This window comes from Lynx canadensis, chromosome E2, assembly GCF_007474595.2.
Source record: "Lynx canadensis isolate LIC74 chromosome E2, mLynCan4.pri.v2, whole genome shotgun sequence".
Lineage (NCBI taxonomy): Eukaryota > Metazoa > Chordata > Mammalia > Carnivora > Felidae > Lynx > Lynx canadensis.
Genome location: NC_044317.1, coordinates 50,020,976 through 50,040,849, shown reverse-complemented (window position 1 = coordinate 50,040,849; position 19,874 = coordinate 50,020,976). Strand labels below are relative to the sequence as shown.

At 57.8% G+C, this 19,874-nt stretch overlaps 1 protein-coding gene and 1 long non-coding RNA gene across 2 annotated transcripts; both read right to left on the bottom strand.

The window, feature by feature from the left end:
* Positions 1-7,548: 7,548 nt before the first annotated feature.
* CEACAM16 (CEA cell adhesion molecule 16, tectorial membrane component) lies at positions 7,549-15,146 on the bottom strand. The gene is made up of 5 exons (XM_032591289.1): positions 15,098-15,146; positions 13,655-14,044; positions 13,060-13,335; positions 11,754-12,032; positions 7,549-9,570 (listed from the first exon to the last, which is right to left on the bottom strand). Exons 1-5 carry the CDS (start codon positions 15,144-15,146, stop codon positions 8,666-8,668), a joined length of 1,899 nt encoding a protein of 632 aa, XP_032447180.1. The 3' UTR covers positions 7,549-8,665.
* An 81-nt stretch (positions 15,147-15,227) lies between these two features.
* Positions 15,228-17,389, bottom strand: LOC116737798. The gene is made up of 4 exons (XR_004342990.1): positions 17,269-17,389; positions 16,944-17,084; positions 15,603-15,715; positions 15,228-15,383 (listed from the first exon to the last, which is right to left on the bottom strand). It is a non-coding gene; the product is annotated as an uncharacterized LOC116737798 (long non-coding RNA).
* Positions 17,390-19,874: the final 2,485 nt, after the last annotated feature.

Below are 19,874 nucleotides of genomic sequence, written 5' to 3'. Positions count from 1 at the left end.
TCCTCCAGGACGCCCTCCCTGCCACCTGGGTCGGGGTCATGGTCCCAAGGGGCTGCTGTAGTCACTGCTACGTCCCCACAGGGGGCTGGCACTAACGACATACCCCAGGGAAGGTTTGAATGAATGAATGCATGTCAGGCTGAAGGGTTTGCCAGGGTTTGCCATCGGAGAGTTTCATCAGTGGAGGGACATGGTCACTGAGGAGCCCTAAGGTTTCCTCTCAATCCTGGGCCTTTGTGCTGTTCCCTGCCTTGGAACATTGGCACCTGTTAACTCCCGCTTACCTTCTGGGTCTCCTCCTCCTGGAAGCCCTCTGTGGCCCCTGGCTGGGTCAGGTGTTCCCCCACCCAGTCTCCCGGGCTCCCCCATCCCAGCCCCGACCAGGGGGCTGGGCTGTCATTGTCCGCGACTGGTCTGTACCCCCACTGCGCCCTGGCAGGACGGGGCTGGGTCCCCCACCGTCTTCTCCTCACAGCTCACAACGGAGCCGCCCCGTCCGTCAGGAGCTGGGTTCACATCCCAACGCTCCCGGTCCGTGCGGCGTCTTGGGTGAGCTCGGGCCTCCCTCGGAGCTCCAGTTTTCTCGTGTGAAACGTGGAGACAAACCTCTGCTTCCTCCCCACCCCGCCTCCCAGGGCTGTGGTGGGGCACCGAGGAGACAGGACCCTGAAGGCCTGAGTTGACCACATGCCGGGTGACTCTGGGCCACCCGCTTCCCCTTTCGGGGCCCATCTGGCCAGATGAACGGGTGGCAGGGGTCTCGTCCCGCAGGGACATTTTCGGAGGCCGGCGCGGGGCTTCCCAAGGCGGGAGGGTCAGGGACAGGCAGAGGGAAGAGGCGTCTGCTGGGTTAGGGGAAAACCAGGCTTCCCCATCATAAAACGGATGACGAGAGGGAAACAAACAAAAGGCCGGCTCCACCCGGCGTGAGGGGAAGTTGGGGGAGAGGATAAGGGGCCCCTCGAGGTGGGTGAAAACCACAGTCCGCCGCTTGTGCCAACTTCCTTCATGGAACCGCCTCTGCGCCTCGGGGTCTGGGCCCGGCTCCCGCGTCGCCGGCCTCTCCAACGCCCAGGCCTCCATTCCGGCCCCCGCCCTGCGTCAGCTCAGGCCCTGAGCTCGGAGACCCCTTGCTTCCTCTCTTCCCTCCGCCGCGTCCTGTCCATCAGCAAATGTCGTCAGCTTCACGTTCAGAATCTATTCTCCCCGCCGTGTCCACAGCCTCCCCCGGCCCGGCTGCCATCGCCTCCTGTCTACCTGTTACCTGATCTTTTTCTTATATTTCTTCCAGCCGGAGGGATCCTGTTAGAACCCGAGACGGAGGCTGTCCAGCTCCGCCCACCCCCCCACACTGTGGCTCCCACTCAAGGCGACGGCCAAGGCCAAATTCTTCCCGGTGGCCCGCTACCGCGCCAGCCATATTGGCCGTGAACCTGGTTTCCTGCCTCCTGGACTTTGCGCATTCTGTGCCCTCTGTTTGAAACGCTCTTCCCTGCCAGCTTTCTACCTAGATCTTCTGTGCTTTCGGGTCTTAGCTTGCGGTAGGCTGGGTAATGCCCTGGAGAATCAGGAAGGAACCGGGCCGATTGATACTGACTTAGGTGATAGACACACGCTGTAGTGAACCAAAGAGAGAAAATCCCTGCCTCGTGGGGCTCACAGTCTGGTGGAGAGGGCAGATAATGAATAGGTGAAGAAAGAAATATATCCTATAAAGTTGGGCGTGGGTGTGTCATAAATGCTCGGAAGGACAAAGCTAGACAACACGGGGTATTCGGGGGGGCCCCTGTGAGGAGGTGACATTTGAGCAGAGACCTGAATGGATTGATTCAGGGTAAGACCTGAATCGATTGATTGAGGGTAAGACCATTTTTGGCAGGAAGAAAGGCCGGCGCAAAGGTCCTGGGGCAGGAGTTGTGTGGTTTGTTGGAACAATAGTCAGGGGGCCGTTGTTTCCCCTTCTGAGGACTTCAAGGGCTGACAGCTGTTTCTGAAGGTCACTGTGGGAACTCAGGGAGCTCTTGACTGTGGTTGGCGGCTAAGGCGAGACCCTTTGGCTGCCCTGGTCCTGTGCAACCTTAGAGGGCTGGGACATCCTCTCTGGGCTCTGCACTGTGTGTCGGGCCTGGCTGGAGCTGAGCAGACTCCCTGCTTGGTTCCCAAAGTCTGGCCTTGGCACCCTGGTGCCGGGCACCCCCCCCCCCCACCGCACCCACCGCCCCTTCTCCTCTTTCTTCTCATCCTTCTCCTTCTTCCTCTCTCCTCCCTTCCCTCCTCCCACCTTCTCTTTTCCCTCCTCCTCCCTCGGCTCGCCCTCCTCTCTCTCTCCATCCTGCATCAACATTCCAGCCCAGGGGAGAAAAACAGGGCATGTTTCCTTCCTCTCACTGGCGGGGCTCCAGACAGTGACTGGGCCATTGTGTGCTCTGGCCTCAAGGTCATTCCTGCCCCCACCCCGGCCCTCCCCACCGCAGGAGGGTTACTTGAGAAAAGGCATCTTAGGTGAGGGGGGAGGAACGGGGGCAAGACAGAGGCCGCGGCTCCCCTGGCCGCCCAGTCTGGGCCCCATCCATAGCTGTAGTGGAATCCGGGGACCCAAGCGCCATCTGGCCTTTGTGGCTTTGTGGGGGACTTGGGGGGGCTGCTCTCAACCCCCAGGGGCAGAGGAGAGCCCCGGTCTCCAGTCCGAAACCTGCTGTGTGATCCTGAGCTGGTTCCTGTCCCTCTCCGGGCACACTCGGCCCTTCCTGGCTGAGTAGCCTCGGACAAGGTGCCTCCTTCTCTCTGTGCCTCTCTTTCCTTTTTTTGTGATCCAGTCCCTGCATCGAGGCCCTCCAACTTCCCAGGTGACAAAGATCACCCAGACTATTGATGTAAAAAATTCAACTTCCGGGTCTCTTCCCTGGAAACACAGATTTCCTGGAGCCAGGCAGGGACCTGGGAAGCGTATGTTTAATAAACAGCTAGGAGATTGGAAAAACGTGGCCCCATTTCAAAGGGAGGCTGTGAGCAGCAAGTCAGAAAATCTGTGCCAAGAGCACGTTACCCCGGGGCCAGTGATGATCAGCACCGTGATTCTGAGAGCTCACACGTGGGGCACCTGGGTGGCTCAGTCGGTTAAGCATCCGACCTTGGCTCAGGTCATGATCACGAACTGTGAGTTCAAGCCCCACATCAGGCTCTGTGCTGACAGCTCAGAGCCTGGAGCCTGCTTCAGACTCTGTGTCTCCCTCTCTCTCTGTCCCTTCCCCACTCATGCTCTGTCTCTCTCTCAAAAATAAATAAACATTACCAAAAAAAAAAAAAACCTCATACACTTTATTATTTTTCCTTGGAAGACATTTTCAGCGATTAACATTTTCAAGAACATCACATCTTACATAAAGTGCGGCAAACCTGTGCAGGATAGGATCAGTTAAGTCCCCCCAAGAAGAACGTATTACAGAAAAATCGTGATTTTTTGACTTTTCCCTCTGCCTGTTGTCAAAAGCTCACGCCTAGGGCCGAAAGCATTTACCAACCTTTTCTGCACAGATCCTTTACTCATAGTTGACTCTTTTCAACAACTCTAGGGGTGGGCACTATTATCTCGGTTTTATAGGCGAGGAAGAGCAACGTCCCCGCCCCCGGCTGAAAGTGGCCAGCTCAGCTCTGTCTGGGCGCTCAGCCTCCTCTCTTGACCGGCCTGCCCTGCTGAGGAATGAGGGGGACTTACCAGCTAGCTTCTCCACCCAGCAGCTGTGGGAACTGGGGGACCCAGAGCAAGGTTTTTAAGCTCCCTGTGCCTCAGTTTCTCTTTTTTCTTTCTCTTTTAATGTTTATTTTTGAGAGAGAGAGAGAGAGAGAGAGAGAGCGAGCCAGAAGGGGAGGGGCAGAGAGAGAGATGGGGACAGAGGATCCGAAGAGGGCTCTGTGCTGACAGCAGCGAGCCACATGTGGGGCTCGAACTCACGGACTGTGAGATGGCGGCCTGAGCCGAAGTCCGCCACTCCACCGACTGAGACACCCAGGCGCCCCGTGGCTTCAGTTTCTTCATCTAGAAGACGGACCAAGTGGCAGTAACTACTCTGAAGTGTTGCTGTAGAAATTCATTGAGCACGTGTTCGCAAAAGGACGGTCGATACTCGAGATAGAGGAGCTAGTATTGTTTTTGCGGTCACTGTTCTTTCCCGGAACTGCTAACAGAAGGGGATTGGAGCCCAGGGATGCCTAGAGGGACGGGAGCTTTGGTCCTGGGGACATCCGAGCCTCCACACCCTGAGGATATGGGATCTGGAATCCGACTGACCTAGAAACCCAAGCAGCCTCCTCCTTGGCTCCCTCCACCCTGTCCCCCCCCCGCTGGCCTCATTCTGCATTGCACAAAGCAACCCCCAACTGAACACAACCACTGTCTTTCGCAAACCCTGAATGCCGTGGCTGTGACAATTTCCCTTCGGGCTTAGATGAGAAAGGCTGTTTTGTCCAGTTTAGGAAGGAGTTCCAAGGTCCCGTGTGGCACGGCCTGCCAGCTGCCCACCCGGGATCCCTTCTTCCTCTCTTCCTTGCGACGCAGGACCCTGAGGTTCTCTGGGGGCGGCGATATACCCAGGGGAAAGACTACAAGTCCCAGCCTCCCTTGCAGCTAGGGTGGCCATGTGACTAACAGCTGGCCAATCAGATGTAAGCGGCCGGCGCAGGCCGGGACTTTGGGGAAGGTTCCTTAAAGGGGGCGCAACCTGCGTGGGGTTGCGTTTGCCCTCGGTCCCTTTCTTCCCGCGGCCGGCCTGGAACGTGGACGAGGCTGCGGCGGCTCCAGCAGCCATCTTGGACCACGAGGTGACCAAGGGAATGGCAACCCCACGTCACGAATGATGGGGCAGAAACCCAGAAGGCGCTGTGTCTCTAATGCCCCTGTGGAGCCGCGATTCCAGTTCTGAGCAATCCGCCTCTGGGAAGTCTTTCCGTGAGAGAGAAATAGTCTTCTTTCCATGTAAGCTGCCCTCACCCGTACCAGTCTCCCTTTCATCGTGTATGTTAGCCTTCTCTCTCTTTGTCTTGTCTTATTTCCAGTCCCTTCCTGGCCACCGAAGAGAAATTCTAACTGGTGTTCCTGGGCTCCAGCCCTAGGTACGATGCTCGCTCTTACGTGAACTTGGTGGAAGGGCGCGCATGCGAGAGCCATTTCCCATTTGGGGGGCTGGATAATATCAGGGTTAAGAGTGTGTTCTCAAAGCCATCCACGCTTCCTAGTTGTGCCATTGCCCGGAAACCTAATATTGGAGACCACTGATTTAGGAAATAGCGTTCAAACTCCATGGAGAGCGCTCTTGGCGCCTCCCTCGGGTGGGGGCAGAGGCGTGGACGCGACTTTTGGCTCGCTCCTTCCTTCATTGGCCAGACCTTGGTTACACGGCCACCCGGAGCTGCAAGGCCCTCTGGGAAAGTGAGTATCTGACACTTTGAGCTTCTTTTACCGGAGGCGGCGACTGCCATCATGAGAGAGGAGGAGTGGCTGCTGGGGAGCTATTCCCGGGTATTCCACACCCTCTTCCCTTCGTGTGTTTGGTTATTGTGCATCTAACCAAGAACCAACCCTCTACTGCAACCAGACCAGTCTCTCTTTTTATTGTATTTATTGTTTCAGATTTATATTTTTAAGTAAGGTCTACACCCAACGTGGGGCTCAAACTTACAAGCCCAAGATGGAGAGTCGTGTGTTCTACCGATACAGCCAGCCGCCCCCCCCCCCCCGTCCTTGATTGTAGATATTGGCCTCCCCTGTCTCTCATCACATTTGCAAAACGTTTGCCTAGTCCGTCAACATTTTCAAAGAAGCACCGTTAGGTTTAGTTGACTCACTCTGTGTTTTGTTTTATCCTTCATCCATTTCTGCTTTTGCCTTTTTACATTCCTTACCTTTTTTCCCTTGGTTTATTTTTCTGGTTTCTTGAGTGGACGGCTTATTTTGTTCATCGTCAAGCTCTTTCCGTTTTAGTATTCCCAATGCATTTAAGCATTTAAGACTATCATTCCCCCTCCAAGTGCGGCTTTGGCCCCATACCGCAGGTTTCTGGATCTAGTGTTTTCACGGGCATTTGATTTTGGTTGGTATTTTGCATTGTAATTGCCTCTGTAATTCAAGGTTTATTTAATTGACATCTCAGGAATTTTCTAGGTGTAAATAAACTTTGGGGGAGGGAGGGCTGTACCTATTTTTATCGCATTACTATTTTGAATCCTATATCGACCTACCATGTAAGCTTGCATTTGAGGAAAGGGCTCTGAGGCTAATAAAATGGTTTGAAAAAATCCTAGCCTGCCCCAAGCCCACACGTTTCTTGCTGATGGACAGACTGAGAGTCTAATGAATCCATGGCAAATGGAGGATCATAATCCAGATTTTATAACCCTCACTGTGGTGTGCATTCACCACCTACCATCCCATCTCAACGTGGCCACCCCCAGAAAGTCTCTGTCTTGAAACTTTCTAGGAAATCTCTCTACTAGGCCTTTCTATCCCTGCCCAAACCTCTCTTGCTACCCTGAGTCTGTGATCACCACTTCTGACCAACACGGAGAGTCTCTCTCTCTCTCTCTCTCTCTCTCTCTCTCGGGACATCTTGGCTGAGTGGGGCCTGTGGCTCTGGTCCTAGCAGTTGCAGGTGTTAGAAGACACTCTCTTCCAATCCCTCACTCTCTACCCCTCACCCCCACCCCTACTCCATTTGCATTTAGAGGAGGAGGGAGATATTTTTAGGGTTGTGCGGGTGATGTTTGAGACAGACATGGGGTGGGGGACAATCCCAGGACAATGAAGGCCACAAGGGAGCATCTTTGGTTAAATAGACGGCATCCCTCATGCCCCCCAGGGAATTTGGTCATTCCCTGTCCTGGCATGAGCAGCCTTGCTTCAGGGCCCAGGGGGAGTGAGTTGCAGCATAGGGGAGGGCTATGTCCCACAGAACCGCGGTGTTTGGTGTCCCAGGGAGGGGCAGTCTTTGGCCCGTTGGGAAGCAGGACTGTCAGATATAACCTGGGGAGACGTGGGAAGAGCCCGAGGCCTTGACACTGAGCAGGAGGGACTCATCACGGTCCATTAGGCATCCCTATGCACGCGTGCACCCACACTGAGAATAACCTCGGGTAGGAAAGGAGGCAAGTGTGGTCACCAGGAGATGGCCGGGTTGACGGTCAGAGAAGGAGAGGCTGACACATGCATGTGTTAACCAGGACATTTATGGCCTCTGTGGCTGTCCGACAACTCAGAGAAGTAGGGCCCTGTCAGTTCTAGCTCTAGCGCGGAAGCAGGAGAACAGCCGACCGTGGTCAGTCCGGCATCCTCCCTGGGAACAAGTGGTCCTCCAATCAGGGGGAGGAGAAGGGGAGGATGGCGTGAAGAGCTCTTCTCTCCGGAGGTCCCCACAGCCACAGCTGCACTGCTACTCCAGGGCTGAGGAGGGGAGGGGGCAGAAGGGTGGAAGAGGCTGTCAGGGAGGTAGAGGACAAGCTCCCGGTGCCCCCACCCCTCGTGCTCCCCTGCCCACCCCCAGCCTTCCGCGGCCCCACGCTCAGCCTGTGCCAGGTTCAGGTTCAGGAAGGTGGCGTTGGTCCTCACGCAGGGGAGGGAGGTTGACTGTGAGAAGAGAGACAGGGTGAAAAGGATTTCCGAGGCTTCGTGGGGGGGGGGGGGGGGGGGCGGGTGGCCTGCTGCCATCGAAGAGCATTCTACCTCCAGCACTGACCCAGGACCAGGGTTTGATGAAGGAAGGGGTGCCTGGCAGTGACCGATTTCCTGACCCCAGAAAGTTCACATCTGAGCTGGGAGATGCCATCCCTGACTCAGGGCTTCCAAAAATGCCTGGTCTGATGGGGGAGAGGAGGCTCCAGACTGGAGAATGACCAAGTTCCCAGTGTCTGAGAGCTCCTGGTCTAATGGAATGAAGCCTGCCTCAGGGACATGGCCTCTTGGACCTCTGGGGATGTCTAGTCTGATGGGGATGGTCCTGGTCCCTGACTCTGGGAGCCCCCAGTCTGATGGAGGAGACCTGGTCCCTGCCTCTGGGAGCTCCCAGTCTGATGGAGGAGATATGGTCCCTGCCTCTGGGAGCTCCCAGTCTGATGGAGGAGACATGGTCCTTGGCTCTGGGAGCCCCCAGTCTGATGGAGGGGACATGGTCCCTGGTTCTGGGAGCCCCCAGTCTGATGGAGGAGACATGGTCTTTAACTCTGGGAGCTCCCAGTCTGATGGAGGAGACATGGTCTTTAACTCTGGGAGCTCCCAGTCTGATGTGGGAGACATGGTTCATTGACTCTGAGAACTACCAGTCTGATGGAGGAGACCTGGTCCCTGTTTCTGGGAGCTCCCAGTCTGATGGAGGAGACATGGTCTTTAACCCTGGGAGCTCCGAGTCTGATGTGGGAGACATGGTTCATTGACTCCGAGAACTTCCAGTCTGATGGAGGAGACCTGTTTCTGGGAGCTCCCAGTCTGATGGAGGAGACATGGTCCCTGACTCTGGGAGTCCCTACTATGATGGGCAAGACATGGTCTTCAACATCTGGGAATTCCCGGACTGATGGAAGGGACATGGCTCCTGACCACTGGGAATTCCCAGTCTGAGGGAGGAGACAAAATTCCCATCACCCAGAAGCCTCTATCCTAACGGAGGAGATTTTTCCTATTTCACTTTGAGAGAAAAATGTCCCCCTCTGATGGTAGAAATTCTGTCCTCACTCTTACCCTAATGCAGAGGCCGAGACATGATGCCAACTGTCTAGGATCTCCCAGTCTAAAGAGGGAGTTAGGATCCACCCTCGTACTATACATCCAGTCTGATGGGGGAGGTACACTCCCATCATTAACCCACTTTCCCAATAAAGTAGCGGAGGCAATAGGTCTACCCACCTGCAGGAAAAAGGGTGCCCTACGCTCAGACTGTGCCTCCTTTCTTGAGACCTTCAGTCTGGTGTACTTCTTATATGAGAGAGGAGGCGTGGAATCCCCCTTTGGTAGCCTTCGGTTCGATGCAGGAGGCCTATCTACCCCTAGTCTAGGCTGTCGGTTTGACAGAAGAGGCCAAAAACTCCATTTGGAGATCCCCAAGTCAGAGGGAGGACAGGGAGCCCCTTCTTTCAAGTCTGTTGGGGACGCCGATCTACCCTTCGTCCGTGCTTCCCTCCCTGCCCTGGAGGAGACAAAGCCCCGCTTTGGGAGCGTCTGTCTGAAAAGATACACCCTCTGCCCCCCTCTGACACACTCACGGGACACCTGCAGCTCAACTTCCAGGGTCTCGGTCTTGCCCTGCAACGTGACGGTCTTGAGGGTGTAGCGGCCGGCATCCGTGAGGTTCAGCTTCTGCACCAGCAGTGAGCAGTTGGCGAAGCCCACCTCCCGGCCTGTGTGCGCGGGGCCTGCGATCCAGTTGCCTGACGGCAGTTGGCTGAGCAGCCGGCCGGGCTCCGAGGCAGGCCCGCGGTACCAGGCGTAGACCAGCAGGTCCTTGGGGTAGCCCTGGACGGTCAGCGTCACATCCTGGCCCTCCATCGGCCTGGTGGGCACGGGCACAATCGTCATGGCGACCGCTGCCGCTGAAGAGAGAGTGGGGGGGGGGGCGGGGGGCTGGGTCACCGGGCCTGCACCTGGCGTGGCGTCCCCCTCCCACCCCCGCGCCCCTGCCTCCCCCGCAACTGACTGGTGCCGCCCCCAGTGGTGAGGGGCCCCGGGGAAGGAGACAGAGGAAGGAGCTGACTTGTGTGGCCGTGGAGGTGGGTTTTGTGTCCTGACAATGCCTGCCAGGGAGCTCTGTCTTCCCTCAGGAGATTGGGGCACCCCAAGGGTGGGGGCCGTCTCTCCCGCCTCAGACTAAGAATTTCCAGCCCTCGGGGGATATCTCTCCCGCTTAACTAGAGGACCCTAGAGAGTCAAACCATGTCTCCTCCATCAGATTGGAAATTCCCAAAATATAGGGGCCATGTCTCCCCTATCAGATTGGAAATTCTAGAATATGGGGGGGGGGCATATCTTCCCTATCAGACTGGAAATTCTCAGAACATGGGGGCCCTGTCTCCGCCTCAGATAGTTGGGAGTTGTGTACCCCAGGTTGTATCTCTTTTGTCAAACCAAGAGACCTCAGGATATGGGGGCCATAGTTTCTTATCAAATTGAAAGATTCCAGAGGGTGGGAGGCCATGTCTCTTCCATCAGATTCGAAATTCCAGATTATTGGGCTGGGTCTCTCCAATCAGGCTGGGGACCCCAGAAGCTGGATGGGGGTATGTCTACCCCATCAGACTGGAAATTCCTAGAAAGTAGGGGGAGGCTTTACTCCCCCATCAGATTGGGAGTAACCCAAAGGTGGGAACTATGTCTCCCCCGTCAGACTAGGAATTCTCAAAAAAAAAAAAAAAAAAAAAAAAAAAAGGACCATGTCTCCTTAAGACCACATCTCTCCCATCAGAATACAAAGTCTCCCCAAGGTGAACTGACTGTCTCCTCCATCTGACCGGAAGCTCATTGAGGGTGGGTGTCATGTCTCCTCCATCATTGCTTAAAGTCCATGGAGTGTGAGACATTGCCTCTTCTCTCTGACTGGCAGCTCCTCGAATAAGGAAGTCATGCTTCCCTATTCCAGGATCATCTCTCCAAGAGCAGAGACCATGTCTCCTCCATCACATCAGAGTCTCCCCCAGATGGGGATCAGGGTAGAGTCTCCCTTTCCTCTGTCTCTCCCTGGCACTTGCCACGGGGTTGCTGACAGTTCGGGAGGCCCTCGGGGGTGCTCTACCCACTCCCTGCACATACCTGCACACTTGGGCACCCCCCAACTTGGCCTGCACAGGCAGGGCTTGGGGCGGCACCTGGGGTCATCTGGTACATCTCCCTGTCTCTGGCCAAGACCAGCTACCCAGGCCCCAGGTGGGGTGGGGCAGGAGGTTCACTTACCTTTGGGGATGCCATTTCTGCTTTGGGTGAAAGAGTATCCACCCTTTGGATGAGACCCAGCCTGTTAGTAGGAGGGAGGGAGGAGGGAGGGAGGGAAGGACTGTTCCCACCGTCCCTGGGGGCATGGTGGCCACTTGGGAAGGAACCAAGGCAGAATTAAGGAGGCCTCAGTGTTCAAAGCCACCATCCCCAGGGGATGAGAAAGTGTCCCCTGAGGATCCTGATAGCTCTGAAAACACCAGCTGTGTCTGCACTACCCCCAGCCCCCAGGTTGTTTAAGGACAGAGGCAAGACAATGATTCCCTGGCTGTGTTTTTCCACTTGCCATCAGCTGGCTGTGACTTTCCGTGTGTGTGTGTGTGTGTGTGTGTGTGTGTGTGTGTGCGTGCACGGTCCTCTGGGCCAGATAACTGGGTAATCCAGTCGGCCGCACAGGAGTTCACCTGTCTGTGTGGAGAGAATGGGTCAGCCCCAAAGCATCTGTGACCGGCTGAATTTAGAACAGGGGCACTCACAGGAAGGGACGTCTGAACGTTTTCCCGCCCTGCCACTTCCCGATGTGGACAGGTACACACTGAGGACTCTGAAGGGAGAGTCTGATTCATTGTTTGTTTTCCAGGCGACAAGGCATGGACCGTCTCCAGATGAAGAGGGGGTCCACCCGATATGCCACTCTGTGACTTGGCCAAAGAATGGGCTGGGAAGCTCTTAACTCTCCAGTGATCTCCTGGGCACATGGTGCGCTAACTGTTGGTGGAGGGGCCAAACCTTCATAGTCCAACTGGGCCTCCATGGGGAGGGGGTGGTGGTCAGGCTGGGGGCGACTCACCGGAGAGCTTGACCACCACCGAGGCGGATCCGGAAAGCAGGGTCTTGGGGTTCTTAGCAATACACGTGTACGTGCCCTCCTGGGCCGCCGTCATGCTAGTGATGTTGAGGTGGTCTTGCCCGTTCTTGAGGGCCCGCCCGTTGAAGGCCCACACATACTCGGGCTCTGGGCAGGACTGGGACACGCACCACAGGGTGAGGGACGTGTTGAAGTCCAGTTTGATGGTACAGCCCGTGCGGGTGGTGGAATCTTGGAGGATGGCCACGCGTTCTGGGCCATCTGTGGGGGGCAGGAGGGAGAGAGACGGGGCAGTAGAGCGACAGGGGAGTAGAGATGGGCACCCTGGCTTCCTCTCCACCATGCTGGGCCTCTGGGAGTGTGTGGGCCTAGCGGAGGGAGAAAGCTCTGGCTTTTTCAGATCTCACACACATCTCTAACTTGCTCTAAGATCTCGAGAATCACTTTCCCCTTTCAGGGGACCTGTTTTCTCATCTGTAGAAAGAGGATGTTGGGCCAGACAAAATTTCAAGATATTTTTGAAGTCTATGTCTCCATTAAAAAAAAGAGAAGAAGAAGAAGAAGAAGAAGAAGAAGAAGAAGAAGAAGAAGACGACGACGACTAGACTATCGGTCTATCAGTTTCTCATAAGCCATTCTAAGAGTCTAGAATTCTAGGGCTCCAAGAGTCAATGTTTCTAGTCAATGCTTCTAGGTTCTAGGATTCTAAGATTCTAGAAGTCTATGTTTCTAAAATTCTAGGATTGGGTGCCTCTAAGATTTTAGAATTAGATTCTAAGATTCTAAGAATCTCTGCTTCTAGAGTTTCTAGGATTCTCAGAGTCTAGAATTCAGCGCTTCTTAAATCCAGAATTCTCTGGTCGTAGGATTCTAGGCTCTAAGTGTTTCTACATCGGCGGCCCTTGCGTACCTCTGTGATTTATTTCCCCCGGATTCCACACTGCGTATCTGCTGCCCCTGGGAATGACTCCATGCTTTGGTTGTGTTTTCTTCTTTTGTCTCCCCCCCCACCCGCCACTCACTTCCCACCTCCATTTCACAACCAACCAGGCCTGTGTCTCTTCCCTGCTTGTATTGCTTCAAACTGAAGGATTGGTCCGTTTCAAGGGTGGTTTTTAGTCCTTAGGACATGGGTCAAGTGCATCCCTAAGAAAGGGATCCTTGGTGCCTCACCCCAGCTCACCTACTGACTCACTGTGTGCGCCCTTGGGCACCCTCTCCTGGCCTCGGTTTCCCCATCTATGAGGTTTGGGCGCAGGGCATCTCTAGCGGGGCCAGGAGGACTCACAGTACACGGTCAGGTTGACGGGCTCGCTGCGGCTGACACTGACCGGGTTCCAGACCTCACACTGGTAGGCTCCCGCCTCCTCTCTGCGGACGCCATGCCGGGTCAGTACCCGGCCATCGGGGGACTGGCCGAGGCGGATGGCGATGGGCAGGGCTTCGCCGTTGAAGAACCAGCGGACCTCAGCGGGGCTGGGGCTGCTGCACGCCAGGCGCAGGGTGTCTCGGCGCTCGACCAGTGCCGTGTTGTTGGCCGTGACCACAGGCTGGGCCAGGATCTCTGTGGGGCAAGAGACAGAGGGGGAGGGGGCCGGGCACTGCCTGCTCCCCCGGCCACCCCCGCTCTAGGCAAGGGGCATGGCTGGATCCTGGGGGCGTCTCTGTAACCCCCAGCCAGAGGGGCAAAGAATGGGATAGGAGGCAGTCCTGGAAGCCATCCTGAAGGAGGCGAGCATTTTAATGTTATTTTGTCTTTTTTTTTTTTTTTAAGGTTTTCCATTTTAATTTATTTTCATTTTAATCTTTATCAGAGGGGCCGGGACGCACGTGGGAAGGCTGGCCGTGGTACAGGGGAGGCCGAGGGGGGCGGGGCGTCTCACCATAGACCTGCACGTGTCCGTAGCCCACGTCCGTCTGGAGCTGCCTGTTGAGGGTCTGCAGGATGTAGGTGCCCGAGTGCCCGGGCAGGGCGCCCCGGATGTCCAGGCCGCCGTCGGGGCGCACAGCCTCCCGTCCCGTGTGGGCCGGGCCAGGGGTCTCGTCGCCCGTGCTCACGATGTAGCTGGCCACCAGGTACGTCAGGCTGAGCGTGGGCCCCGCGTACCAGTTGTAGGCGAGCACTTCCCCCGAAAGCCCGTGGACGGTCAGTGTGACGTTGTCCCCCTCGGCTGGCTGGGCAGGCTCGGGGGTGATAGAGATGTCGGCGCCCGCGCTCAGGAAGGCGGCTGAGGAAGAGGAGCCGGAGGGGGCGGGTGAGGCCGCCGTGGCCACTGCCCCCACTCAGTGGAGGAGGAGCCGTGGCGATCTCCTGGCACGCGTGTTCCTGGTATACCACAAGCGCCTAATCAGTGTGAGCCAGGTGTAGGGTCTCCGTCCTGCGGTGGGACTGAGGATTGAATTCGATGGGCTCTGCCTGGGGTCTGGCCCAAAGCCTTGAGCGCAAGCTCCTAGCACGTGCTCGGCCTGCCAGAATTTGGATTTCCTGGGGGCCCAGAGGGTTTTCCTGCCGAGAGAGTCACCAAACCCGGGCTTGCACAATCAGGCTGGCTCGTCTAGGCCCGGGGCCCGGACTCTCAGTCCGGTGCTCGTCCTCCGCCTCGGCAGGTCTGACCGCAGCAGAAAGTAGGGGCGGGACGAATTGACTCCACCCTTTTCCCTCCAACCCTGGAGATAAGCCCCAAACCCGACTAGCTGGTCAGGGCTGCTTGGGTTTGAGTTGTATGTGTGGTTGCCCAGAAGGGGCGGCCGGGCGGGTTCTCGGGGAAGAAGTGCTTGCACGCCTGGCCCCGGTTTCTGGTACTTTCCAGGCTGACACATCCTGGCGAGGGGTGAGGGCTCTGGGTCTAGCACTCAGCCCTGCCACCGCTGACAGGCTGAGCCCAGCCAGCGGCTTCCCCTCTCCGAGCCTCGGGTTTCTCGTCTAGGAAGAGGGGGGGTCCTGAGCGGACCTCCTTTCTAGGGTGGCTGTTAACACCCAGAAAACATTTAGAGTAAGTGCTAGTGAACGCTGCTTATTGTGACCTTCGGACGACCCTGGGAGTTTAGCCCATTTCACAGATGAGGAAACTGAGGCTGAGAAAGGGAAGGTGACTGCCCAAAGCCACGTCCTCAGGGAGAGGCAGAGCTGGGGGTCAGGGCTCACCCCAGCCACGCTTTTGTAGCTCAGTCAGGGTTTGCCACGCGAGCGAGGGCGGGTCAGTGACCCCCCTGCTTTAGCCTCACACCCCGATCTTAGAAAAATCTCTGAGGTCCACCCTGCAGACTCCTCTGGGTGGCTGGCCCTGGCCGGGGCCTCTTGGAGGAGCAGACGGGGCCCTCCCTACCCAGCACGCTGGACTTCTGGCTCGCACCTTCCCTCTCCCGGACTGGCATCCCTGCCCTTCCCCGAGGCCCCCCTCCCCGGGGCCTGCGGTTGTGGGGGGCACCGTTCTCGCTCACCGCTGAGGAAGAGCCAGCTGTACCCCGTCAGTGCCATCTTTCGCCCCCAACCCGGACTCGAAGACGGCGGCGTTGGCGTCCCGATGCTCCGAGGCCCTTCCTGGTTGGGACCTGGCTCCGTCTGGCGCGGGACCTGGGAGGGTTCGGTGATTTGGAGCCGGGGGAGATCACCTGAATTTGGAGGGATCGAGTCACCGAGGATCTGGGGCCCCGTTTGGGTACCAGAGCGGGTGTGGCAGGCACCGGCCAGGGGTCACGACCCGGCCGGGCCTCCTGGGGCGCTGCCTAACCTCCTTGTGCCGAGGGCCCGGGCCCGGGGTTTGGTACCAGGAGGAGAACCAGGTCGCCAGGGAGGAGGAGGGCGGGGGAAGATTTTAGGGCAGTTCTTACCCCGGGCCCTGGTGCACTTGGGGGTCACCAAAGAATAAAACCAATCAGCAGCGACTGCCGTTTTCCAGCCTCTGCGCCGTGGGTGACCTTCCGGTATCTTTTCGGGGGACTTCCTGTGAGGTGGGCACTGTTAGAACCCGCATTTGCAGATGGGGAAACTGAGGCGCCAGGCACGGGCTCTGACTTGCCCAAGTTCCTGCAGCGAGAGGGAGTTCGAACCCTGCCCTGTCTCCAAAGCCACCCCGAGGGAAGGAGGCTCGGCGGCTACGCGCTTTCTTTGGGGCCGTGCTGCCGACTGGCTTCCTGCACCGGGTGAGAAGCGCGCATTCTGTCTTTCCTTCTGAGGCCTTCTTTCCCCGTGTCTGTCCGATGGGTCTGCGGAGCCTCTGGGGCCACAGAGGGCCCTGTTTTGACCCTGGCTCTGCACTTCCCCGAAGTGGGGCCGGAGGCAGTCCCTTGCCGAGTCTCCATGAGCTGCTCTGCGACACACGGATGGTGGGCGCCTGGGTGGCTCGGTCGGTTGAGCGTCCGACCTCGGCTCAGGCCATGATCTCGCGGTTGGTGAGTTCGAGCCCCGCGTCGGGCTCCGTGCTCTCAGCTCAGAGCCCGGAGCCTGCTTCGGATTCTGGGTCTCCCTCTCTCTGTGTCCCTCCCCTGCTCATGCTCTGTCTGTCTCTCTCAAAAATAAGTAAACATTAGGAAGAAAAGAAACAGGGATGGTGTAGGCCCTCCTCAGTTTTGTTGAGCACAGTTAGCGTGACGCTCCCTGTCGGGACTTGAACCAGCACCTGGCGGAACTGGGCCCCCAACACGAGGTCTGGTTGGTGTCACCGTTATTCAAAGGGCAGGCGCTGGACCCTGAGCCTCCACGACCCTGAGCAAGTTATAGAGTCCGCCGGGCCTCAGTTTCCTCATCTGTGAAATGGGAACAATGACAGTCCCCACCTCATAGGGCCGTCGTAAAGATTAAGTGAGTAAACCAGTGTGAAATGGTTGTGAAGATGCCCAGCACAGGGCAAAAGGCCAAGAAACCACTCATTGATTCAACAAATATTGAAAGGGCATCTCCTGCCTGCCGGGCACCGTTCTAAGCGCAAGTAGATAAATTCCCTGCCCCCTTGGGGGCAAACAAATACAATACAAACTGTCCCGTGTCGGATGCACGTAAGTGCGGTTGGGGCAAAAATAAAGCCAGGAAGGGGGGTTTGCGATTTTTAAGTTGGGGGTGGGGGAGGGGATCAGGGAAGGTTGTCTCTGGAAAGGTGACGTTGGCGATGCGGGGCTGGGCGGGAGGGGGATCTGGGGAAACGGTGTTGTCGACAGATATGTTATTACTGATACCTTGATGGCTTCTGGGTCCCCGGCCCTTCTCGGGCCCCAGTGGCCTGCCTCCGGGCAGGGGGCCGTCCCTGTGGCTCAGCTGTCCCAGTTTGCTCCTCGGGCACCGTGTCCTGAGCTACCCTTGCAGGGCGGGGCGGGGCTCTGATGGGGGGGTTGCGAGAGGTGTGGGTGCGCTGGCGCCTTGTCTCCCCCCCCACCCCCCCGCCTGCAGCCTCACCTCACCCTTCTCTGTCCTGACCCAGGCCTCTCCCCTGAGCCCCGGGACCGCGTCTCAGAGTCATTCAGGACGCCTCCCCCGAGCTGTCCCTGGGCGCCGCTCGCTCACCTTGTCCCAGACCGACCTTGGCATCAGGCCTGCTTCTGCTCCTCGTCCTCTTATCAAAGGGGTTGGTGACACTGTCCACCCGTCACTCTCTGTCCCCGACGCTTCCCCGCCAGCACGCCACATCCTGTGCCCTGCCTCTTTTTTTTTTTTTTTTCTTTTTTTTTTTTTTTTTTTTTTTTGGGACAGAGAGAGACAGAGCATGAACGGCGGAGGGGCAGAGAGAGAGGGAGACACAGAATCGGAAACAGGCTCCAGGCTCCGAGCCATCAGCCCAGAGCCCGACGCGGGGCTCGAACTCACGGACCGCGAGATCGCGACCTGGCTGAAGTCGGACGCTTAACCGACTGCGCCACCCAGGCGCCCCGTGCCCTGCCTCTTAAATCTCTCTCCCATGTGTGCCTTTCTCTCCCTCCCTGTGGCCCCTGCCCTGGTCCAGGCACCCCTCCTGCCCTTTGTCTGGCCGCCCTCTCCCACGTCCTCCCAGGTTTCTGGCCCTGGTCTCGCCCTCCCTCCTTCCATGGTGCTCAGAACCTGCGTTACTCCCCGGCGCCCTCGGGAGAAAGCCCAGCTCCTTGGCAAGGCCCCGTGGGGCCCTGCACGGCCTGGCCCCTGCCGGCTCGACTGGCCTCTCGGACACCCCTTCCTCCCGGGAACTCTGTGCTCCGGTTATGCCGCCTCCCTTCTGCCCTCCCGGCCCAGCATATCCCCGCTTCCCTCTGCTCTGTTTCATTGCTTGCCCAACTCCTCCTCCTCCTCCTCCTCCAGAAAGCCCTCCTGGACTCTCGGGGGGGGGGGGGGTGGTGGTGGTGGTGGTTAAGAGCACCCTGACCACCCTGGCTGCTCACAGTCGGGGGGCGGGCCTGTCTCCCCATCTGGACTGTGAGTCCTGGGAGGGCAGGACCTGGGTCGTTGCGGTCACCACCGTGTCCCCATTGCCGGACAGCACAGGGTGGGGCGCAGAGCGCTTGTGGAAGTGGACACCAGGGGCGGATGACAGGGAGGCCTGGGTGTCTGGTGATTCGCTATCTGGTTGAGGAGCAGGAGGAGGCCGTGGCTCTGAAAGTACTGGAACAGGTCCAGGCTTTTGTCCAGACTCTGCCACGGCTCCCGACCACTCACAGCGTCTGCCGTCCTTGCCTTTCCGGATCCGCCCCGTTCCCCACCTCCCGGCCCCTCCGCTGGTGCTCCCGGACCCGAGCCTGGATGCTTGGTTCAAGTGAGAGCTGAAGTTTCTCGAGCACCTACTGTGTGTTAGGCGCCGGGCTAGGCAGGAGGTCATGGACATGAGTGGACGAAAGTCCCCGCCTCGGAGAACTGACCTTCTTTCTGTCTGGCGAGAGAATCAGTAGGTGAATAAACACAACCACATAGAGCTTTGTATCAGGTGGGGGTAATGCCATGGGGAAAAAGAAAGCAGGGGAGGGAGTGGAGGGGGCCTGGGCACTGCCTTATGTCGGGCAGTGAGAAGACGTTGTAGGAGGCGACCCTGGAGTAGAGACTGAAGAAGGGAGCCGTGCTGAATCCGGGGGAAGAGCGTTCCAGGCAGCGGGCACAGCAGTGCCAAGGTCCTGAGGCAGGAGCGTGAGGAAGAGTGAGGGGGCCGCTGAAGGAACAGGGGCGGATCTGGCAGGCCTCATGGGCCGCCGGAGGATTTTGGCTTTTGCTCTGACGCTGGAGCCGTGGAAGGGCTTTGAGCAGGGAACGGATGGGGGTTTGACACTTAGGTATTTGTAGAAACTTCTGGCTGCGTGTGGGTAACAGACTGGCGTGGAGGGGGTGGCGGCGGGGCTGGGAGGGGCCGAGGAGGTGACTGCGGTAGTCCAGCCGTGTCCCGTATGGTGGCCACGGGCCGCTAACTTCTCTGAGCCGAGATGAGCTGTGAGTAAAAGGTACCCGGGCTTTTTGTCCTGTGTACGAGGCTCCCATCCTTCCTGCCGGATGGCACCAAAGCGGGCACCCGGGAGGGGGAAACGGCCGGACCGTGGGTACGTTTTACAGAGAGGCTCTTATTCAGGTTGGCCTTACCCGTTACCTTGTCCCGCAGCCCCCTCCCTCCCCGCTGAGGATCCATTTTGCAGACCGGGAAACTGAGGCTCAAGGCCATTGCCTCGGGAGGCTGGAGTGGGTGCGTCTTATCACAGCAGGCTGGGGACAAGGTTCTCAGGTCTTGTCAGCTCACTTCCACCCCCCACCCCCACCCCAAGCCCTCTTATCTGACCAGCCACGTCACTAAGTTCCCTAGGGAGCCGGCCCGGGGCCCTGTCCTTCATGGAGACCCCACCCACCGCGGACCTAATCAGTATTTGCTAGATGGAAACTAGCCTGGGCCCCTTGTGGCAAGACCCTTGTCCTCTCCTTCCCCTGGCAGAGACCTTGGAGCTGAGGGGCCGGAGCTAATCCCTCAGCGAGAGGCCAAAGCGGGTTTCTGACCCCCTTCCCTCCCCTTATCTGGTGAGAGGAGGCCCAGGGTGCTGCAATATTTACTCAGGGACCTGACCTCAAGGTGTGGCTTCCTGTGCCCGCCTGGCAAGGTCTGGGCTTGGTCCGGGGGGGGGGCTGTCCTTGGGGAGAAAGGACCCCAGATCCCCTAAAGTCCTCACCCCCGG

Bases quoted from the DNA above. Each gene is read 5' to 3' on its own strand.
- CEACAM16 (XM_032591289.1), bottom strand. From the start codon at position 15,146: ATGCCAGTCCGGGAGAGGGAAGGTGCGAGCCAGAAGTCCAGCGTGCTG. The intron at 13,336-13,654 runs GTGAGACGCCCC...CTTGCCCCACAG, and splicing joins CGGACACGTGCAGGTCTATG to AGATCCTGGCCCAGCCTGTG. The intron at 12,033-13,059 runs GTGAGTCCTCCT...TGCCCCCCACAG, and splicing joins CGTCAACCTGACCGTGTACT to ATGGCCCAGAACGCGTGGCC.